Raw genomic sequence first — 22,917 nt, 5'->3', positions numbered from 1 at the left:
GTTATGGCAACCCAACAAATGGCAGTTAAAATGTTTCAATCTGGACCAAATGGGTGCCCTGACCTCTGAGGGGACATGCTATCATTTTGAAGTGAAATGGTCTGAGGAAACAGGAAGTTGGAGTACTGTCATTTTAAAGTCAGGAAATGTATTATTTCTTGTTAAGTTTGGCTAATTATTCACACAATTCACATTTTCACTTAAATACAGTCTTTTTTAAAAATATTTATTCATTTAGTTTTATTTATTTATTTATTTGTATTCATTTATTTTTGACTGACTGAATGACATATTAAATGAATGTGAAATTGCCTATCATGTTGACATGAACGTTATTTTAAAGGCAGTTCTTACACACTCTTACACGTACCATAAAACAATGCAGGGTTAGTTGGATCGTCTTTTTCGAAGTAAATAGTTTTGATCCAATTTAGATTAGATCTGTCTGACATCAAAAGCTCAACATTTGCAATCTGTTTCACACATTTCCTCCAACTCTTATAATGTCTATATAATGTATTTAAAAACCAAAAAAATATATTTTAAAGGCAAGATACACGTGAGAATTCTCAACGGAATACAATTATTTTGAACCCACAATGTTTGTGGTCACTGACACTTCAATGTATAGGCCAGTGACTGAAACTGCTAGTTGTTGGGTTTTGTTTGTGCTGCTTTTACTAGTTTGCAAAGCTGCGTCTTGGGAACTCTACTGTTTTAACAGAGCACAGCAGGGTGCTGAAGGACAGCTCTCATAGTTGGAGTGCAAATGTTTGTATATGTTCTTGGGCTTCAAAATACCAAATACTGATCCATTAGACGAGACATTTTTAATTAATGCTCAACAATTTACAAAATGTCTAATTTCTCAGTATTTCATGAGTGTGTCAAAATACTATTGATTTTACAGCATCATCATGATCCATCCTGGTAAACAGTGCAGACGTCATGTCAAAGTGAAACAGTAATTACAGAACTGCATGCATACAAAATAGATCATATGTTTATGGGGCTCACAGCATTTAAAAAAAAGTCTGGTTACAAAGCCTGGACAATCTACAGACTTAATTTCAATAGTTTTTAGTGGAACTATTGAAGAAATAGTCTCTGTGAACACTGTTGAAAACTGCTCTCGTAGTTTGGATCAATTGGCCATTTAAATTCCCAATGTGTAGGAATTATTAGTTTCAGACTCAAAAGAAAAAAGAAAATAAATATTGTATCAAAGATGGACAAAATCAGCTGCCTCTTGATTTGTAGAATAACAATAACCTTAAATGAAGCAAAGGTCACATGATGAATAACATCACTTTCATACCTCCCTCCTCTGACTTCACCCTTTTCTAATAATCCTTAGTAGCATGACCTACGTGATGATTCCATTTACATACAAAGTATTGATCCAAAGCATCTTATTACATGTTATAATCAGCCAATAGACAGACACTGTTTCATTCAACCCAAATCCACCAACTTTTAAGGATGGCCAGAGCTTCTCCAACCCTCCGCAGGTTGACTGCTCCATCCTCCACGTCTCTTAGAGTGACTGACAGCTGCTCGGGACTGGAAGTGGAGTTACGTTGCAAAAGGTCCACATAGTCCTCCAGTTCACTGAGATGGGAAAAGGACATGTAGCATTAACTGCGTGAGAGCTACTGTAGACACAAGATGGCAGCAGAGAGTACATTTGAGAGTTGGTGGTCCTCAAATTAAGATAACTAGTGCTGTGTCCACTTCTTGGGATTCAAAGTGAGTATTTACACACGTTTACGGTAGCAATCCTACAGTGTACACATCATGAGTTCAAAAGCTGCCATGAACATTTTAAATGTTATGGCTTCAATAAAGTCAAAGCCCCATTAAATGTGAATGCCCAAGGTTTGGAAGAAAGTCGATGGTCAGACTGGCCGACATCAAAGACCAGAGCTATTCAACTATTTTGCATAGAGTGGTACTGTAGTACGGGAAACGGCCAGGTGCTCACTGATTGCTGTTTTCCTTGTTAGAGAAACAACTGACCAATCGGAGCCTTGTAGGGAGGATTAAAAATGTGTTATTCCCAATATGTCGATCACCACTGTTTGGTTAGAACAAAAAAATGGCTCTTCTTTCAGTTCAGAATATATATAAGCTAGGTTGCTAAGCAATACAAAATAACTTGAGTTGAAACAGATTATTTTCTTGAAGAAAAGTGTGTTAGTGAAGCTAATGCTTTCTTGATGTGGTGTGTTGGTATTTCGTTAATGATGTATGTAATATAGATTGGTGTGTAGAGAGATAATTGTATCATTCTGAGATTCCTACTCATGATGCTTAATAAATGCCAGGCTTCTGTTTGCACAGAGTCATCTGTGCTATGAAGTCAGTGTGTAGCATGCTAACATGAAAATGAGTTCTGATGTTTCTGGAAACCCATGTCATACCTGATCAAATCACTTCCCATCCCCCGGCTCTATTTTTAACAATATGTTTCTTCACATTTTCTCTCTGCCTAAAGATGTTGCCATGCTATGTCTTACATGTCACCAATGATTTGACTTCAGCTGCAGTGACATCATATGGGACATGATGTCAGAGCGAGTGTGTAAATGTTAAAAAGGCTAAATCATCTCTTTAGAAATCATGGGTACTAATGGAAAGTCCACATGTTGTGTTAGGATAACCTTGATCTAGCGCTTCTCTGCTCAGCTTGTTGTGTGCTGTATATTGAACTGTTTGCATGTGAATGACTGAAGGCTTAAGTGTTTATCCATGATGGATACCAGTGACAGAAGGTTGGTTAGAAGTGTGGGAGAGGTGAGATGAGAGGGAGTGTGAACGGAATCCGTTGTAGGACAGGGATCAGGAGCAGTGTGGGGCTGAGAGCCACACACAGTGTGGGGCTGAGAGCCACACACAGGGCAAGGAAGTTAGGAAGTATTGAGAAACAGAATAACACTAAATAAAATCTCATCAGTTAGTGTCCACTAGGCATGGGGAATATGAACATTTCATGTCAGGATTATCTTGGCCAAAATGATTGCAATTCACAATATTATCCAAATAATCAGAAAAATTGGATGAATCATCTGTCCTGCAATACAATCCTAGAGACCGAGTAATGGCAGTAACAAAGCAACATCTATCTAGAGGTTGTCAACATTAGCCACCATCATGAAAGAAGAGCCATTTTTTTGTTCTAACCAAACAGTGGTGATAGACATATTGGGAATAACACATTTTTAATCCTCCCTACAAGGCTCTGATTGGTCAGTTGTTTCTCTAACAAGGATAATTCACACGAGCTAGTGGTCGTAGCAGACCAAGACTGTAGCAGCAAAACCTCTCAATGTTCTGAAGGGTGTGTTTTATTGCTAATGAAATCATCTTTATATTTGTGAGAGAATGGCCACTCTTAAAAGTTACAGTCTATAAACTCAAACCCTTACTGGAGCTGTGTGAGTATCCTCTCCTCTGTTGCCAGGTAGTGGATCCTCTCCTCCTCTATCTCAGCTCTCTGTCTGTACGCTGCCTCCTCACAGTGAGCCAACCGATCATACATCAGCACCACCAGCTCCTCACCTGCCATCCACAGCATTGAACTCACGCTCTCCTGGTTTGACAGCTGGAACACATGGAACAACTCAGGAATTCAACAACAGAACTTTTTTGCTTACCTGGTGGTGAGGCCTGATGGAAGGTGCTGTTTGTTCTGTCCCTCCAAACACTTTGGTCCAAGATATTTCACAATATTTGCTGAACACATTAATGCTCCAGAGAGGATGATGCATTTTTGACTATATGACTTTCTCTCAGCAGAAACGTAGCATTGTTTGCCTCATGGGTCATTTCTATATTGTAAAATGGAATGAGCATTGCAGCCTTCAGGTCTGTAGTGATGGTGGGGTAGAGTCAGACAGCGCAGGGTTTTCTCTCAACAAGGACTCTGGAACTCTGCACTGGGACTCCTATATCATCACTGAGGGTGTACTCTTCCTGATGAGTGTGTGTTATGAATATTCCACTAGAAGTGTGCAAGGTTGAACAATAAGAATGACAATGTAAGGTATAATGTACAGTGAGTGGGTCGTTATAGCAAAATGAACCCTGACTGGGTGAGCAGTATCCCAACGCGAATAACACGGCCACTTACTAAATAAATCAATACTTTTACAAAAAATATCAAATTTAAAATGATTGTACTGATTTTAAAATAAAGTTTATTGCTTCCGCAAAAATAATAATAGTCTGCTTGGTGTGAGATCAGAACTGCATTCACAGCAACGGTCTGTTATTCATAGCAGCTGCTATGAATAACAGTGATGTGATTGACCAATTAGAATTGAGAATTCATTATTAGAGCTTTCAGCGACAAAACAAGGTATTATCAGACAGGAACTAGAGCCATGTCTCCTTCAGTTGTATCGCTATTTAAAGCATAAAAACAACAATCTGTATCGGTGTTTTAGAAAAAAGCATCAGCATAATATTGTCATGACCTGGTTATTATGATATGATCATGATATGATAATAATCATTAAAATTATGCTCTGTGTTGGAAGCACATATCCTCATGTCAAACATGATGAAAACGCATTATTTCAGCTGCAGTAAACCGTCAGCTTCCATCACTGCTCCACCTGGTGGATAGATAAACCATTACAACTGATTTCCACATAATGCACCAAAGGGTGCACAGGGATTTTCTTTTCAGCCAAGGACCTGACGATGTCGCAGCAGGGATCCCTCACGGACCTGCCAAGGTACCATCAGGGAGGGAAGGGACATTCTAGGTGGCTGTATCTGTACATCACAATATTTTTGATGACTTACTTTTTTGTCCCCCTGGCCATAAGACTGTACAACTCCTCTCAGTGATGGCCGGGGGATTCCAACAATTCAAACATTTCATACACACACAACATACAACAGTGGTCAATGTTGCAGTGTTGTAAAATTATTGTATTTTTACTTTTGTATTTATAATGTACAGCCTTTATTGCTTATTTCTAATTTTATTTTTACTTAATTTTTAATGGAGGGAGGGGGGGGGGATGTGTAATGTTAAATAATTATATAATGTATAATGTCTTTTAAGGTACTGGATGCATACATTTCCCTCGGGATGAATAAAGTATCTATCTATCTATCTCTCTCTATCTCTCTCTCTCTCTCTCGGTGCATGCTGGGAGTTTGGTTGTGTGAGTGAGACGCTGAGCGGGTGCTATTTCGATACTTTCTTTTTGTTTATTTATTTAATAATGGGTTTGATTTAACTTAGTTCATTGGTGACAGTTTGATTTAGTTTACTTCTTGGTGCGTTTTGGTGGATAGTCGGGGTGCTTTTGGGTGTTTTTCTCCTGCTGGTGTTCTGCCGGCCGGTGTCTGAAGTCATGGCAAATGGAGACTAAACCAAGCTCACGAGGAAGCACAGCATCAAAATATCAGCCGGCTTCCCGTGTAGCGGTGAGGAGTCTCTGGCACGGATGAACGGGGCAGTTGTCATCTTCCTGGACCAGGTGGAGCGGGTGCACGGCGTCATCGAGACAGGTATTACGGTGAGTGGAGAGTTTGTGCAGGTGATACCACTCACTCTGCCCGCAACCAAAGTTGTAATATCAAATGTCCCTCCGTTCATAACTGATGAGTTTCTCAGCAGAGAACTATCCAGACACAGGAAAGTTGTTTCCCCGGTAAAAAAGATTCTGTCTGGATGTAAATCTCAGTTGCTGAAGCACGTAGTGTCTCACCGAAGACAGCTGTATATGATACTTAACCGAGATGCGGAGCTCAACCTCCGCTTCCATATTAAAGTGGATGATTATGAATACGTGATATTTGCCACTTCATCGGTTATGGAATGTTTTGGTTGCGGGGAGGATTGACACACCGCGAGAGCCTGTCCGAAGCGCGGGGATCCAGCTCAACCTTAATAATGCATTTATCTCAATATTAGATTCAATTGGGTTCAGACATGAACCAACTCACTGTTTAAACCACACTCTGGACCTTGTTCTGGGATATCGTGTTGAAATTGAAAGTTTATCAGTGTGTCCACATAATCCTCTTTTATCAGACCATTTTTTAATAACTTTTGAAGTCCTGTTACTGGACTACAAGCCAGTAGGCAAAATATCCTACGCTGGATGTCTATCTGAAAGTGCTGTGACTAAATTTAAGGAAGTGATTCCACCAGCACTATATCTATATCAATATAATGGAGGACTGCAATGCTAAGTTTAGTCCCTCCCAAATTAATCATCATGTTGATAGCGCTGCAGCCTCACTGCGAATAACACTAGACTCTGTCGCTCCTCTAAAAAAGAAGATCATAAAACAGAAAAAGAAAGCTCCATGACTTAATTTACAAATCCGCAAACTAAAACAAAAGTCGAGAAATCTTGAAAGTAAATGGCGTTCCACTAAATTGGAAGAATCTCGTTTAGTCTGGTTAGATCATCTTAAAAACGTATAAGAAGGTTCTCCGTAATGCCAGAGCAGCTTATTACTCTTCCTTAATAGAAGAAAATAAGAACAACACCAGGTTTCTTTTCAGCACTGTAGCCAGGCTGACAGAGAGCCACAGCTCTACAGAGCCTTCTATTCCTATATCTCTCAGTAGTGATGACTTCATGAGCTTCTTTAACGATAACATTATAATTATTAGAGACAAAATTAATCTCCTCCTGCCCTCAATTGGTAATGACTTAACTTCAACCTCCGGAATTTCAAAAACATTAGTAACTCCTGAAATATATCTAGACTGTTTTACTCCAATCAACCTTAACCAACTAACTTCAACAATCTCATCGTCTAAGCCATCAACCTGTCTTTTAGACCCGATTCCAACTAAACTGTTTAAAGAAGTTTTACCCTTAATTAACACCTCATTATTAAATATGATCAACCTGTCCCTATTATCTGGCTACGTACCACAATCCTTTAAAGTAGCTGTAATAAAACCACTTCTTAAAAAGCCTAGTCTTGATCCAGAGATTTTAGCCAACTATAGGCCGATATCTAACCTTCCCTTTCTCGCTAAGATCCTTGAGAAAGCAGTTGCAAAACAGTTATGTGATTTTTTACACAATCATAGTTTATTTGAGGTTTTTCAATCTGAATTTAGAGTTCATCATAGCACAGAGAAGGCACTGGTGAAAGTTACCAATGACCTTCTATTGGCATCAGACAAAGGACTTGTCTCTGTTCTGTTCAGAGACTGGAACATTGTGTTGGCATAAAAGGAACCGCACTAAGCTGGTTCAAGTCCTATTTATCTGAGCGATCTCAATCTGTAATTGTTAACGATAAATCCTCCATGACAGCCAAAGTCAGTCTTGGAGTCCCGCAGGGTTCTGTACTTGGACCGATTCTATTCACCTTATATATGCTTCCTTTGGGCAATATTATAAGGAACCATTCTATAAAATTTCATTGTTATGCGGATGATACCCAATTATATCTATCAATTAAACCAGACGAAACCAATCAATTGGCTAAACTTCAAGCATGTCTTAAGGACATAAAAACTTGGATGTCTAGCAACTTTTTGATGTTAAACACAGACAAAGCTGAAGTTATTATACTTGGCCCTAAACGCCTCCGAAACGCATTTTCTAATGACATAGACGCTCTGGATGGCATTAATTTGGCCTCCAGCACCACTGTAAGGAATCTTGGCGTCATCTTTGATCAGGATCTGTCTTTTAACTCCCACATAAAGCAAATATCAAGGACTGCCTTCTTTCATCTACGTAAAATTGCAAAAATAAGACACATCCTGTCTCAAAATGATGCAGAAAAACTAGTCCATGCATTTGTTACTTCAAGGCTGGATTACTGCAACTCATTGTTATCAGGTTGTCCCAAAAAGTAGATTAAGACTCTTCAGTTGATCCAAAATGCAGCGGCACGTGTATTGACAAGAACAAGGAAACGGGATCATATTACTTCTGTATTAGCTGCTCTGCACTGGCTCCCGGTAAAATACTTCTCCTGACTTACAAAGCAATTAATGGTCAGGCTCCATCATATCTTAAAGATCTGTGTCTTTGCTGTGTGTGGATTACAAGCTTATGTCCAAGGCTCTGGCCACCAGGCTGGGGGGGGGGGGCTATGGTAGACAATGTCTACCTAATTCGAGATGTTTTTGAGGTCTCCAGCTCATTGGGCTTTGATACTGGTCTGATTTCTCTAGACCAGGAAAAGGCATTTGACCGCGTTGAGCACAACTTCCTCTGGAAAGTAATGGAGAAGTTTGAGTTCAGCGCTGGTTTCATAGACAAGATCAAGGTGTTGTACAGTGAAGTTGAGAGTGTGCTGAAGTTCAATGGTAGTCTGTGTGCTCCTTTTAGAGTGTATAGAGGGGTCCGGTAGGGCTGTGCTCTGTCGGGAATGCTCTATGCGCTCTCCCTGGAACCTCTCCTCTGCAAAATACACTCCAGCCTACAAGGTCTGGTTTTACCTGGTTTTAATAGCAGATTTGTTTTATCCGCATACGCAGACGATATTATTGTTTTTATTACAAGCCAGAGAGATGCGGACATTTTAACAGATATAGTAGATATAGGCGTAGCGGTCTCCCAGTTCTTCCCCAGAGCCCCACCTGGAGAACTGACGGCCAGAAATATCTTGGTGTGTTTTTAGGAAAATAAATTATTGTCCAGAAGAACTGGGAGAACGTCACAGAAAAGATTCAGGGAAAGCTTTTCAAGTGGAAGTGGCTGCTCACTAACAAGGTCACTAACCCGGCAGGACTGACGCTGCACAGAGCTGACAAAAAGACTCTATATACGAACTGTGAGAAAAGCATCCACAAGAAAGGCCTGTGCAGCAGACCCTCCACTGGGTGGAGGAAGTGGACCAGGCCCACAGTGGTGGGTTTTTTACAAACCTCCCCTCCAGTGGAGGATTTTACATTTTACATGGTGCCGTCGCTTGTAACGCTTTTATCTCTGTCATTAATCCTGCTGTTTTTAGTCTTTTTACCGTAGTTTTTACCGACAATGTTTTTATCATGGGAGTTGCCTACAATAAAGACAACAAAGAAAAGTGGCAGCTCCTAAATTTCCTCCCGGGAGAGGCTAAAATGGCCATATACATTAGCAGGAAAAACAGAGTTGAGAACAGAGAGGGGCAGGAGGCCAAGACAGTGTGGCTCTGTAACATCAGGGCAAGATTCTGGCTCGATTTTAGGTTTTACAAACATACCGGGGATCTCAACACTTTTAAAGAATGTTGGTGTTTTAAAAATATTATCTATATTTGCAGTGTTTTATTGGATAATTTTTATATATTTATAGAATTGTTATTTATAAATATATTTTTGATATGATAATATGATTTTTCGTTACACTTTATTAGTAAACTGTTTATTGTTTTAAGAATATGTAAATAAAGTGTTTTTGAAAAATCAAAAAAATAATCTCTCTCTCTCTCTCTCTCTCTCTCTATCTATCTATCTTTAACTTGAGGTCAGTTACATGCATGCATTCAAATGTGATTTTTGGTGATGAGCGCAGTGAGCTAACTGGCAGAGCAACGTGATTTTAGCTGGTAAAAAACAAAAAGTGTTGCTGAAGTCTAATTGATTAAATTCACCGTCAATCTAACGTTGGTGTAGATATCAAGGGTGGCCAACCAGTCAGAGGTTAAGAGCCAAAAATGTTACTATATTACTGCAAAGAGCCACATCATACACACAGTCACAGATGCGCACCCCCCCTTCTCTCTTTTGTTTTCAACCTTTCTCTGTGCTCCCTCACTCTCTTCCTCACCTCTCTGTCTCACACAGACAAAATTAAAATCTAAAACTTTACACACACACACACACACACACACACACACACACACACACTCAAAGACCCTCCCTCCCAAAGACCCATACACCCCCACACAGACAGACACACATAGCTCTGCTCAGACAGATTTATTGTAAATGTCACACACCATAATATTGAGAGAAATTGAATTAAACCTCTCCTACCAGTATTCAGAGGCCAGTTATTATCAACAATGAATATTGTGTGCACTCTCACACACAAACTCTCAGTAACAAAAATGTGAAAACGTTTTTTTATCTTCCTATGCATGTCGCTTCTTTAAATTAGTGGGACTTCTAACATTCCTTGCCTTGAACAATCCTCCTCAAATCTGGCTTGTATTCCGTTGTGGTCACTCGAAGCAATAATTTCACATGTGTGTCAATCAGAACAGATCAATACTTTGATTGCACGTGTTTCAGGGTAGATAACACCGACTCACAGACGTATGTTGACCCAAACATTGATAGTAGCTTGAGCGCAGCCTGTTTGACATTGGGATATTTTTTCCATTGGCACAGTTTTCCAGAACTCAAGAGTCCCTTCCCTCAGAACAGGTTTCAGTCGGCCTTCCTCAGAAAGTTCAATCTTCTCTAACTGGGCCACCGCCTCGTCCGTGACTAGCGCATACTTGTCAACCCTCCCGTTTTTCCCAGGATTATCCCGTATTTTTACTTCTATCCCGATTTTCTCCCGTTTAAATATTTAAAATTAAATTAAATTAAAATAGGCCTAATTAAAAAAAGTGTAAAGTGGCCTTAGGTAGAGCAGGTGACAGTATTATGTTTAACTTTAGCTGAAAAATGTTATCCGCCAGTAAACACACAGAAGAAGAAAACAGGAACAATAACACAGAAGAAGACGAAAACATATGGATGAGTCACAGTGAACGGGAGAAAGATGGAGACGCAGTTGTACCTGCCAAACAAGTTAAAACTTTATGCAAGTACCTGACAAATGAGAGGAGACCTTCCCTTATTTAATAAAAGCAGAGTTGGGCAAACTCGTGATTTTTGTAAAGTGTGCCATTCAGATGTTAGCATTGCACACGACGGAATAAGCGATCGTCCAAGCACAAGCACGTCAAGAGGCACAAAACATACACTGTCAATGACTTCATTTGTGACAAGAACTGTGTCGGAGGCAAACCAAGTGAACAAAGCTGAGGGAAAGATGTCAATGTTTTGATCTAAAAAATAATGTAGCCTTCAGCTTCTGCAATGATTTCAGTCACAGTGTAGCGGACATGTTTCCCGACTCTGCCATCGAAAGGAAGTCCTCGTCGGGGAAAAGAAAAGCCACACAACTCATCCATCATCAAATAAATTGATGATAACTCATCAAATAAATTACATAAATCTTATAAACATGTCTGTACAAGTAATACATACTTTAAATAAACATGTATTTCCTGAATGTCCCTTATGTGTTTACGTTTACATTGGTGGCTGAGAGCTGTTAAGACATGGGCGGAGTCCGGCAAAAGAAATTCCCTTATTTTGAAATTCCAATGTTGACAGGTATGGACTAGCGGGGCTTTCAAACAGTCCGTCTCAGCATTAAAAGGGTCGACGAGGAACGTATTCTGTGACCTTTTCAGCTGTAGATCATGGAACCGGGTCGCAAAGTTTTCGTGCAGGGTTTCAACCAATGTTGCATTTCGGCTTGTCCGCTTGCTTTTAGCAGAGAGGGAAAATGCGCTAATTCTCCCTTTTGAAGATGCGTCTTAAACAGTTTCAGTTTGTTAACAAACGCAAATACACTTTGCACTAGGTCAGGCAGCATTTTTATATGAATATGAAAACGTCCTATGTTGGTCTTCATATTTTCGCTTAGCTGTGCATTTTTTCCCTGCAATTTTAGGATCAAACTCAGATGGTCAGTTTACTCAACGATAGGTTTTCCCCCCCTCGAAGGTGATTGGTTCACTGCATCTCAGACATTTTTGTGATTGGCTCTTGGGCCCCATCAAAATTAGACCCACTGTCAAGCTCTCATACTGACAGCACACATACACACACACAAATAAAATTTGATATGAACTGAAGAGCCGCATGAAACTGGGCAAAGAGCCGCATGCGGCTCGAGAGCCGCGAGTTGGCCACCCCTGGTGTAGCTGAACAGAGCTACAGCTCCTTATCGTGCTGCATTCACAAAGCAGTGCCCACTTTAAACGATACAATCACTTCTTAAAGATTTTAATACCTCTCATAACTAACATATTGTGTTCCAATCAGAAACACCTCACATGACTGAAGCTACAGACCAAGCTCCCAGGAAGAGCGGCAGGCTTTAAAGCTAATTACCATAGTGGCCAAACCGTTGAATTACAACTTCCGGGTCCGTCACGTGATGCCATGGGGCCTTAAAATACTTTTTCTTATATACTTACACTGGAAAGAGATGTCTGTAAATCAGCAGTTAGTCATTGTTTTTAGGTAATCTTCCTAGTAAAAACTACAAAAATAGCTGTTTAGATCATTATGTCCTAAAAGTTGTAAAAAGTCCTTTGAGTTATTTTCTCTGCTATAATGAACTGCCGTTCATGTGAGCAAGCCGGACAGCAAGTGGCTGGGAGGTGGGGTTAAAGGAAACGCTTACTCCATGGGACCAATGGATGCAGAATATCTCTGCAAAATCTTTTATAACTCTCAGTTCCTGCTCCACTCAGCAAATTTCAAAGGAATGAACAGGGCCCCGCCTCAACACTGTATCAGTTCTCTTCTAAGTTACTGTTGTATTTGTTACTGTGTGTCAGTTAAAGTGTAAAACAAATCTGTATTCAAATCACTGCAATTCCTGTATATACAATGTATACAGTACAATCCTTTCCTTTCTTTTGCATCCATTTCAGCTATTATTATTATTATTATGATTATAATGACGATTATTGATGTTACAATGATTATAATTAGGCCATACACAGGTCAGTACCTGTAAGTGTCTGAGTTGGTTGAGTTGCAGTCGCAGGTCACACACATTTCTCTTTGCTAACACCAAGCTCTGCTGCAGCACGCTGTCAGAGGGAGGGGCCTGAAGAGCCAGAGGGGCGGGGCTGATGCTGTCAATCACAGCAGCAGAGAAGTGGGGCTCAGATGACACACCTGAAGGTCAAACCAAAGTTATTTTTAAGGTTATCATCATGTTCAGAGTACAATAAGTATGTTATTGGTGGCAAGTAATGTCACCATCTGTTGAAATTGTGTAAAAAAAAAAGAAGATAAATACATATATTTTACCAGGTCTGTTGTTGTGGAGTTTGCGTTCAGCATTCTCACTGAAAAACCACACAGATAGATACATAATAAACCTAACCATCCTTGGTCTCGCCAGCGTTTATACAGTATACACAACTCACTTCACGTTATTACCTGAAATATCCAGAAATGTCCAGTCTACTCTAATGGGAAGAATTATTTCCTGGTTCAAGCTTATAAATCAGTTTAGCTAGCATTGTTGATAAATATATCATGGATGAAAATAAATGAACTGGATGTCTTGAAGCTGTTGAGTTAAAGGGATAAAGGCAGATGTTACACACCTGACCGTGTCCTTCACTCCTGAAATATCTGCTCCCATAGACAGAGCACTGTGCACCAGACCTGCTAGACTGGCTATCTGCTCTTCCATGGCTTTCATTCTCTCACTGAAAAATACAAACATATATACAGTGTCTATAACATGACATTTAAAAATGTGGCAGCTCATGCTGGGCAGGTTGAGGCTAAGTGTGTGATTGATGTTTCTGTGTTTACCACTGTGTTAGAATATTTTAGGTCTAAAGATATCCTGCAGGAAGAATCAATGGACCTTTTAATAAATACACTCTGAAGTATTGAAGGGGATTACTCTGGCTCTCAACTCACCTCTGAGCATTGCTGGCGGTCATTTGACCCTGGAACAGGATCTCTGGTTGTCCAAGAGGGGTGTCCAAAAAAACAGATGAGGTAGAGGACGACGAGCCACTTCCTCTGCTTCTGTTTACAATCTCCACTGGGGCTCCGTTACTTTCCCGCCTCAAGGACCGGCGAATCGGCGACATCCTCTCTGGAGACACCAGACCCATTCCCCCAATGATCTGTCCGTCAATCATCCTGACTTCATTGACTCTGTGAGGGGAAGGGGGCGGGGTTTTGGTTCCCAGTGGAGGAAGCTGGCTGTCTCCATACTTCCTGCTCTTCAGCCTGGATGGTGGAAAAAAACAGATGCAATGGATATATTCATACACACCTAGTTACATGAACACTCTTCATGAAGAGTGTGATGGGCCCCAACTTGTAAAAATGCTATTATTATAATCCAATCAATCACTCCTCCAGCAGATGTCACCACTCAGTTCTTCTTCTACGCTTAAAGAGAGTATATTCTGTGATGACCTCTAGTAAGTATAGTGCTCAGAATGTGGCGGAGTCTGCCATTCCTTCACACAAATGATGCAGCATGTAATCTAGTGTTACTGTTAAAATGTACAAGCTAATAAAAAGCTAAATCATCATTAAACGATTGCTGATAGGTTCCAACATCACATATTTCGACTTAGACTGGACAGCAATATCCTCAACACTAGAGCGGCCATGTTGATGTTGTTGTCAATGGATCAGTTGTAACCCTGTCAGTGAGGAGCAGCCAAAGTGAGCTATTGGATTAAGGGCTGCAGGTGACAAACCTTCAACTCCTCAACAACAGAAGTAAGTCCTTTCTGTCCTGCTGTTGTGTGAGAAACTGCTGGCTGTGTGTGCATCTTGAAACCAGATAATGGTTGTAATTATTATTGACCAAGTTCTTTATTTAAACCTCTTGAGTTTATTAGGCCAACTCTGAAAAACGAAAGGCATTCGTAACAACCTTGTTGACCTAGTATAAACAGAATAGTTACTGTATGCTTATTAGGTCTCGGCCTGTTCGTTAGATGTTTTGTGTTGTGTTTGTACTTCCTGTTTTATTTAGTTAATTATCTGTTCTCTGTTGTTTCTACTTCCTACTCCCAGGTGTTCCCAATCTGTTCGTTAGTGTCCTCACCTGTGTCTCGTTCCCTCTCACTTCTTGGTGTGTATATAGAGTCCGTTTTATTTGTCTCTCATTGCCAGTTCATCTTCGTACTTCGATGTCAAGAGTTCCAGCATTAGTCCCGTCTTCCTGTTTCCCAAGCGTTTGATTCCCCGGCTTCCTCAACCTTGTTTCCGTGACTCGATTCTGCCCTTGCCTGATCCTTGTCTGCTGTGCTGTTACGCTGAGTATCTGCCCGTGTACCAAACCTGTTTCTGTGACCCGACTGCTCCTGGATTACCCCCTTGATACTTTGTATGTTCAACTGTCAATGTGTGTACCATAGCAACTGCAAAGTTTTCAGTAAAGACCATTGTGGCAGTGGGGTGTGGTTAGGGCGCCGGCTGCTGGGGAGAGACAGGAGTGTCCCAGCTGGAGGCCAGACAGCTGAACGGAATCAGGTAATCAGTCACATAATAAATGCATGGTGATGGCCTGGTTCTGTTCTCTTGCAGTAGGCTGGGTTCCAGAGGAGACGGAGACGCTTCTTCAGCCACGAAGCAGCGCAGTCTGGAGAGCAGCGGACAGCAGAGCGACGGACAGGAGAGCGACGGACAGGAGAGCGACCTGTCAGCGGTGCCTGTAATATAAGCTTACCTGTGTGAGAATAAAGCTGTGTGTGTGACACTACACCTCCTCTCTGTCATCCCTGTAATGGGGCGCCTGAACAGGGACATGACAGAGGAGGTAGCTGCGCAGAGCCCGCTAGGGCTGATCCTCCAGCGTCTGGCGGCCATGCACGAGGGCACCGCAGCCCTTCAGCAACAGCAGAGCCAGACGCTTGTAGACCTGGCGGCGTACCAGAAGGCAGACCGAGACCTCCTGCAGGGAATGCTCCGGTCATCGTCAGCCCCGGAGGGTGAGTCGGGAGGCGGGCCAGCCCAGCTCCCTCGGGTCGCAGTGCTGAAGATGACGGCGGAGGACGACCCGGAGGCCTTCCTGGACATTTTCGTGGGCACGGCAGAGGCGTGCAGGTGGCCGCAGGCAGAGTGGGGGATACGACTGCTCCCCCTGCTGTCCGGGGAAGCCCAGCGGGCCGCACATACCCTGCCCGCGGCCTCCAGATACGACTACAACCACACTACACCTCCGGAGGGCGATCCTGGACCGGCTGGGCAGCACACCAGAGGGACATCACCGCCGGCTCCGGAGCCTGCCCTTTGAGGACACTGGCCGACCCTTTGCCTTCGACTCGGCTAGGCGCTGGCTCCAGCCGGGAGTCAACTCCGTTGAGGATATCGTCGGGCAGGTGGCCCTGGAGCAATTAATCGTCGATTCCAGCCCCGAGGAGGTTTCCGGCCTGCCGTGGGGGCTGCTGGCCCTGGCACTATGCCATCCTCAGTGGGTCCTGCCTACAACCCTGGGACAGCTGGACCCCAGTCGCTCCCTAGCCCCCAGTTTTCTTTATTTTCTCCTCCACAGGACCCAGCCTACGCGTCTGGTCGCCCGGCACCGCAGAGGGCTCCTCAAATGCTGGGGTGCTGGCGGTGCGGCAAGCTCGGCCACACCCGGCGGGACTGTCCAGTCATGGAGGTGGGGCAGTTGGTCCGGATTGTGGCACCGCCAGACTCCTCCCCCGGTCCGGAAGGGATGTACTGTGTACCGGTATGTATACAGGGGGTATTCACCAAGCTCTGTGGGACTTGGGATGTACGCAGACCATGGTCCACCAGCGCTTGGTTCGGCCCGGGGCGTTGCTGGAGGCGTCGTGGGTGAAGGTGAGGTGTGTGCATGGGGATATTCACGAGTACCCTGTGGTGACCCTGGTAATTTCATTTAAGGGGAAAAAGCATAGAGTTAAGGCTTGAGTTAGTACTCGCCTCACGCACCCCCTGATACTGGGAACAAATTGGCCGGGGTTTGACAAGATAGCGGGGAAGACTGGGGGGGTGCGTTCACGGGCGGTAGGGAAATGTGAGTTGTGTGCGGTGTTCAATGGGGAGACGGAGGTGGCGAACGCCGGTGAGGGGAGTGCGGGGCCGGAGGAGGCTTGTGATGAGCTTCCACCGTTACGTCCGGTGGAGGACTTTTCCCTCGAGCAGTCTCGAGATGAGACCCTCCGTCACGCGTTCGAGCAAGTAGTGTGTGTGGATGGTTCCCCACTACACTCGAACGTCGCACTGACACACCCCCACTTCTCGGTGATTAGGGACAGACTGTACCGTGTGAGCCGTGACACACAGACAGGAGAGTTAAATACCCAGTTGTTGGTTCCGAAAAGCCGCCGGGAAACGGTTTTCCAGGCGGCTCATCATAACTCCATGTCCGGTCATCTAGGGTACGACAAGTCACTCAACCGGATCATGGCCCAATTCTATTGGTTTGGCATTCGCACGGACGTGAAGCGGTGGTGTGCGTCCTGTCGTGAATGTCAGCTGGTTAACCCGCCGGCAACTCCAAGAGTGCCGTTGCGCCCACTGCCATTAATTGAGGTGCCGTTCGACAGAATTGGTATGGACCTCATTGGGCCATTAGACCGGAGCCCCCAGGGATATCGCTTTGTGTTGGTCCTAGTGGATTACGCAACGCGATATCCGGAAACAGTGCCGCTGCGTAACATCTCGGCAAAGAGTGTGTTCCAGGTTATCTCCCGAGTTGGGATCCCGAAAGAGATCTTGACTGACCAGGGCACGTCCTTTATGTCACGCACTTTACGCGAGCTGTACGGGCTACTCGGCGTCCGCTCCATTAGGACTAGTGTGTACCACCCGCAGACAGACGGGCTGGTGGAGCAGTTTAACAAAACGCTGAAAAATATGGTTCGTAAGTTCGTTCACGAAGATAGTCGCAATTGGGATAAGTGGTTAGACCCTCTGTTGTTCGCAGTGCGGGAGGTTCCCCAGGCCTCCACGGGATTTTCTCCCTTTGAGCTGTTGTTTGGCAGGAAGCCACGGGGTGTTTTGGACCTGGTTAAAGAAAACTGGGAGGAGGGTCCTAGCACAAGTAAGAATGAAGTACAGTACGTCCTGGACCTGAGAGCGAAACTCCATTCACTGGGACAGTTATCACATGAGAATTTACTCCAGGCCCAGGAACGTCAGCAGCGGCTGTATAACAGGGGGTCGAGGCTCAGGCAATTTGCACCGGGAGATAAAGTACTTGTATTGCTCCCTATCACTAGCTCCAAATTACTCGCCAAGTGGCAAGGGCCCTTTGTGGTCACCCGGCAGGTGGGGGACGTCGATTACGAGGTGGTGCGGTCGGACAGGGGGGGAGCGACACAAATTTACCACCTCAATCTCTTAAAAGAGTGGAGAGAGGTGGCCTCTGTCTCTCTGGCTACTACGGTGATGGAGAAAGATGAGCTGGGGCCGGAGGTATTAAAAACGGTAAAATCAGCCCCGGTTTTTTGTGACAGCCAGCTTTCACTGGGTCAGAGAGCGGACGTTGCCACGTTGCAAAGGCTTTTTGCCGATGTGTTCTCCCCCCTGCCCTGGGCATGACGGCCCTATCGGCTGCCTGAACACAAGAGGAAAATTGTTCACGCGGAGCTTCAGGCCATGTTGGAGATGGGAATAATAGAAGAGTCCAGCAGTGCTTGGTGTTGTCCCGTTGTGCTGGTCCACAAGTCCGACGGGTCAATTCGGTTCTGGTTCTATCGCAGGGTTAATGAGGTGTCCAAATTCGACGCGTACCCAATGCCCCGGGTCGACGAACTCCTGGACCGGTTGGGCACGGCTCGTTTTTATACGACACTGGATTTGACCAAGGGTTACTGGCAGATTCCCCTGTTTCCAGAGTCTAGGGAGAAAACGGCCTTCTCCACTCCGTATGGCTTATACCAGTTTGTGACTCTTCCGTTCGGGTTGTTTGGGGCCCCAGCCACCTTTCAGCGGCTCATGGACCGGGTTCTGCGTCCTCACTCGGCGTATGCTGCTGCCTACTTAGATGACGTGATTATACACAGCGAGATGTGGGAGCAGCATATGCAGAAGGTGGGGGCAGTGCTCGAGTCCCTGAGGAGCGTGGGGCTCACAGCCAACCCGAAGAAGTGTCCGGTTGGGCGGAGGGAGGTACGGTATCTGGGGTACCACTTGGGTGGTGGACAGGTGCGGCCTCAGCTGGAAAAGACTACCGCCATTTCCGCCTGCTCGGCACCTAAGACGAAAAAAGAGGTCAGGAGGTTTATGCGGCTGGCCGGCTACTATCGTCGGTTCATTCCGGGGTTCGCGGAGCTGACCTGCCCCTTGACCGACCTGACCCGAAAGGGTGTTTCAGATCCGGTCCAGTGGACGGAGCCGTGCCAGCGGGCATTTGAGAAGGTAAAGAAAGCCCTCTATGGGGAGCCACTACTGTTCTCTCCTAACTTTGCTCTCCCTTTTGTTTTGCAGACCGACGCCTCGAAGAGCGGGGTGGGAGCCGTTCTGTCCCAGGAGGTGGAGGGGGTCGACTGGCCCGTACTGTACATTAGCCGGAAGCTGGCTCAGCGGGAGGTGAACTACAGTACGGTGGAGAAAGAGTGCCTCGCCATACGGTGGGCGGTCGACGCCCTGCGTTATTACCTCCTGGGGTGCTCTTTCACTCTCTGGTCGGACCATGCCCCGCTCCAGTGGCTCCACCGCATGAAGGATGCCAACGCCTGGATCACCCGTTGGTATCTGCCGTTGCAACCGTTCAACTTCAAGGTGATCCACAGGCCGGGTAACCGGATGGTTGTGGCTGATTTTCTCTCTAGCTCGGCGGAGAGCGGGGGGGAGTTAGCTTGCGGCCAGCAGGCTCCCGGCCTGAGTCGGGCGGTGTGGGTGTGTGGCAGTGGGGTGTGGTTAGGGCGCCGGCTGCTGGGGAGAGACAGGAGTGTCCCAGCTGGAGGCCAGACAGCTGAACGGAATCAGGTAATCAGACACATAATAAATGCATGGTGATGGCCTGGTTCTGTTCTCTTGCAGTAGGCTGGGTTCCAGAGGAGACGGAGACGCTTCTTCAGCCATGAAGCAACGGACAGGAGAGCGACCTGTCAGCGGTGCCTGTAATATAAGCTTACCTGTGTGAGAATAAAGCTGTGTGTGTGACACTACACCTCCTCTCTGTCATCCCTGTAACGGACTGTGGACAAGAGTCTCCACAACCATTTTCATTCAACATTTATCTGCCTCTGTGTCGTGCAATTGGGTCCCACCTCCCTTCTTTCTTGATCGTACCGTTACAGAACTGGCCAAAGACATGGACTCAGCCGACTCAGAGAAGGTTAAGACGGTGCTCGGTGCTCAAGACATTCGTCTCCACTATCTGGATGAGCAGCTGTCATCCCTGTGCATCGGAGTGAGGTCTCTGACAGACAATCAGATGGCATTCCAGAGCGACATAGGTGGACCAAAAGCTGGGGAAATGCGTCCAGTCACTATGTTCTGCGATGTCCACGCTGCGGGGCCAGGCCGCTACCGGTCAAGGTGCGGCGGTCATCCCTCCCGTCACCATGGCTACTCCCCAGCCAATGATTCATCTCTCCAGACCCGAACGCTTCTCCGGAGATTTGGAGAATTGCAGAGCGTTCTTAACCCAATGTTATTTACATTTTGAATTATTTTTCAACTGAGCGTTCCAAGGTGGCGTATGTGATTTCTTACCTGTCAGGACGGGCGGAGGCTTGGGCATCAAGGATGAGCTAGCACCATTGGAAGGTCAGGTCTGGACTCTCTTATTGCCCAGTGCATCCAAATCGACAACCGATTCCGGGAGAGAGAACGGGAATGAGGACTATTGACAGTCGCAGCTCACAGATACGAGGGACGGGGTGGTTCCGGTCATACTTTTGCCCAAGGTCCGGGGTATTCTCGGATTCAGAGACCACCTTATTCGGCGACAGTAACCTCACCAGACGAGGAGATGCAGTTGGGCTGCACCAGACTGTCTCAAGCGGAGAGACAGCACCGGATGAGAGAGGGTCGCTGCATCTATTGTGCTGAGTTTGGACATTTTGTTAATAGATGTCCAGTAAAAGCCAAGGCTCACCAGTAAAGAGGACACTGGTGAGCCGAGCAGTTTCTGGAGGAAGACTTTTCGAGCGCTGACATCTGCCACGCTCATCTCGTCGTCAGAGACCATGATTCATCCCGTGCTGATCGATTCCGGAGCAGACGAGAGTTTTATGGATGAGGGAATGGTTAAGAGGTTGGGTTTTAAGTTGCACTCATTACCCGAGGTGTTGGAAGCCAAGGCTCTGGACGACAGAGTACTGTGTCGAGTTTCCCATATCACTCAACCTGCGCAACTGGTCATGGCTAATGGACATTCGGGACAGATTGAGTTCCATGTGTTTGAAGCTCCCACACACCTGATAATTCTGGGGTATCCGTGACTAGTCCAGCACAACCCTCACATGGCCAAGGTTCCGGCGTGCTACTTGGGGCTTAAAGAGGTCTTCAGTAAGACCCGGGCCACTGTTCTGCCACCTCACCGAGAGTATGACTGCCCGGTTGACCTAAGGCGCTGCACCTCCGAAGGGTCATTTGTATTCCATGTCTGCGCCAGAGAGAGACTATGAGGGAGTACATCGAGGGAGCCTTGAAAGCTGGGATTATTCATCCTTCGTCTTCACCCGCTGGTGCGGGATTCTTTTTCGTGGAGAAGAAGGACAAGTCCCTACTGTATTGACTATCGAGGTTTGAACAAAATCACTGTGAAGAATCGGTATCCCCTTCCACTTATTTCTTCGGCATTTGAGCTGTTACAAGGGGCCAAGATATTCACCAAACTGGACCTACGCAACGCGTATCATTTGGTGAGGATAAGGGAGGGGGATGAGTGGAAGACCGCATTCAATACTAGTGGACACTACGAATACCTCGTAATGCATTTTGGACTGACCAACGTTCCAGCGGTGTTCCAGGCCCTGGTTAATGACGTTCTCCGGGATATGCTTAATCGATTTGTGTTCGTGTATATGGATGACATCCTCATTTTTTTCACCAGATGAGGAGACCCACATACAGCACGTCGGTCAAGTGTTACGACGCCTTCTCGACAACCTGCTGTTTGTCAAGGCGGAGAAATGTGAGTTCCACGTCAAGACTGTTTAGTTTCTGGGATTTATCATCGCTGAGGATAACATTCGAATGGATGAGGCGAAGGTCAGTGCGGTCACTCAGTGGCCTACCCCCACCAGTCGGAAGCTGGTGCAAAGGTTCCTGGGGTTTTCAAACTTTTATCGAAGATTCATTAGGAATTACAGGACTGTCGCAGCGCCTCTACACGCCTTGACCTCGCTTTCTGTCAAGTTCTGTTGGAATGAGGGGGCTGAGAAGGCATTTCAACGACTGAAGACAAGCTTCGTTTCCGCTCCCATCCTGACCTTGCCAGACCCCCAGAGACAGTATGTGGTGGAGGTGGACGCGTCAGATGTGGGGGTGGGAGCAGTTCTGTCCCAACGATCTGTTTCGGACAATAAATTGCACCCATGTGCATTTTTGTCCAAGAAGCTGTCACCAGCAGAAAGAAATTACGGTGTCGGCAACAGGGAGTTACTTGCCATTAAGGTGGCGCTCGAGGAGTGGCGACACTGGCTGGAAGCATCAGAGCAGCCATTTATGGTTCTTAGGGACCACAAGAACTTGCAGTACATTCAGTCGGCGAAGAGACTGAATTCCCGGCAAGCCCGATGGGCTTTGTTTTTCACCCGCTTCAAGTTCACACAAACCTATCGGCCGGGGTCTAAGAACATTAAGGCGGACACACTATCCCACCTTTTTGATCCCAACCCGACTCCCAGACTCCCTTCATTCATGTTGCCACCTTCTCGTGTTATGGGAGCGGTAACCTGGGGAATCGAGGAAAAGGTAAGAAAGGCCAATATAGACATTCAGATTCCTGAGGGGGGTCCCGATAATCGCCTATTTTTTTCGTCACTGGACTACCCATTTCAGAGGGACAATCCACTATCCTAACCATGGTTGACAGGTTCAGTAAAATGGCACATTTCATTGCATTGCCCAAACTTCCGTTGGCGAAAGAGACGGCGGAGGTACTTCTCTCTCAGGTGTTCCGGATCCATGGTTTCCCGAGGGATGTGGTTTCCGATCGGGGTCCTCAATTTGTTTCTCGTTTTTGGAAAGATTTTTGTGAACTTTTGGGAGCC

General features: G+C 45.3%; 1 protein-coding gene across 1 annotated transcript in view; it reads right to left on the bottom strand.

The window, feature by feature from the left end:
* The window catches only part of LOC115022450 (sickle tail protein homolog), a 116,955-nt gene that overhangs the window by 15,044 nt on the left and 78,994 nt on the right, over nt 1-22,917 (bottom strand). Inside the window, exons 9-14 of the mRNA XM_029453426.1 lie at nt 13,667-13,984; nt 13,342-13,446; nt 13,040-13,077; nt 12,735-12,904; nt 3,429-3,604; nt 1,475-1,611 (exon numbers count right to left, since the gene is read on the bottom strand). Coding sequence (XP_029309286.1) covers nt 1,475-1,611; nt 3,429-3,604; nt 12,735-12,904; nt 13,040-13,077; nt 13,342-13,446; nt 13,667-13,984 — 944 coding nt within the window. The remainder of the gene's footprint in view (nt 1-1,474; nt 1,612-3,428; nt 3,605-12,734; nt 12,905-13,039; nt 13,078-13,341; nt 13,447-13,666; nt 13,985-22,917) is intronic.

This window comes from Cottoperca gobio, chromosome 17 (genome assembly GCF_900634415.1).
Source record: "Cottoperca gobio chromosome 17, fCotGob3.1, whole genome shotgun sequence".
In the NCBI taxonomy this organism is placed as follows: domain Eukaryota; kingdom Metazoa; phylum Chordata; class Actinopteri; order Perciformes; family Bovichtidae; genus Cottoperca; species Cottoperca gobio.
The sequence above is the reverse complement of the archived record's forward strand: the minus strand, read 5'-3'. Positions and strand labels throughout refer to the sequence as shown.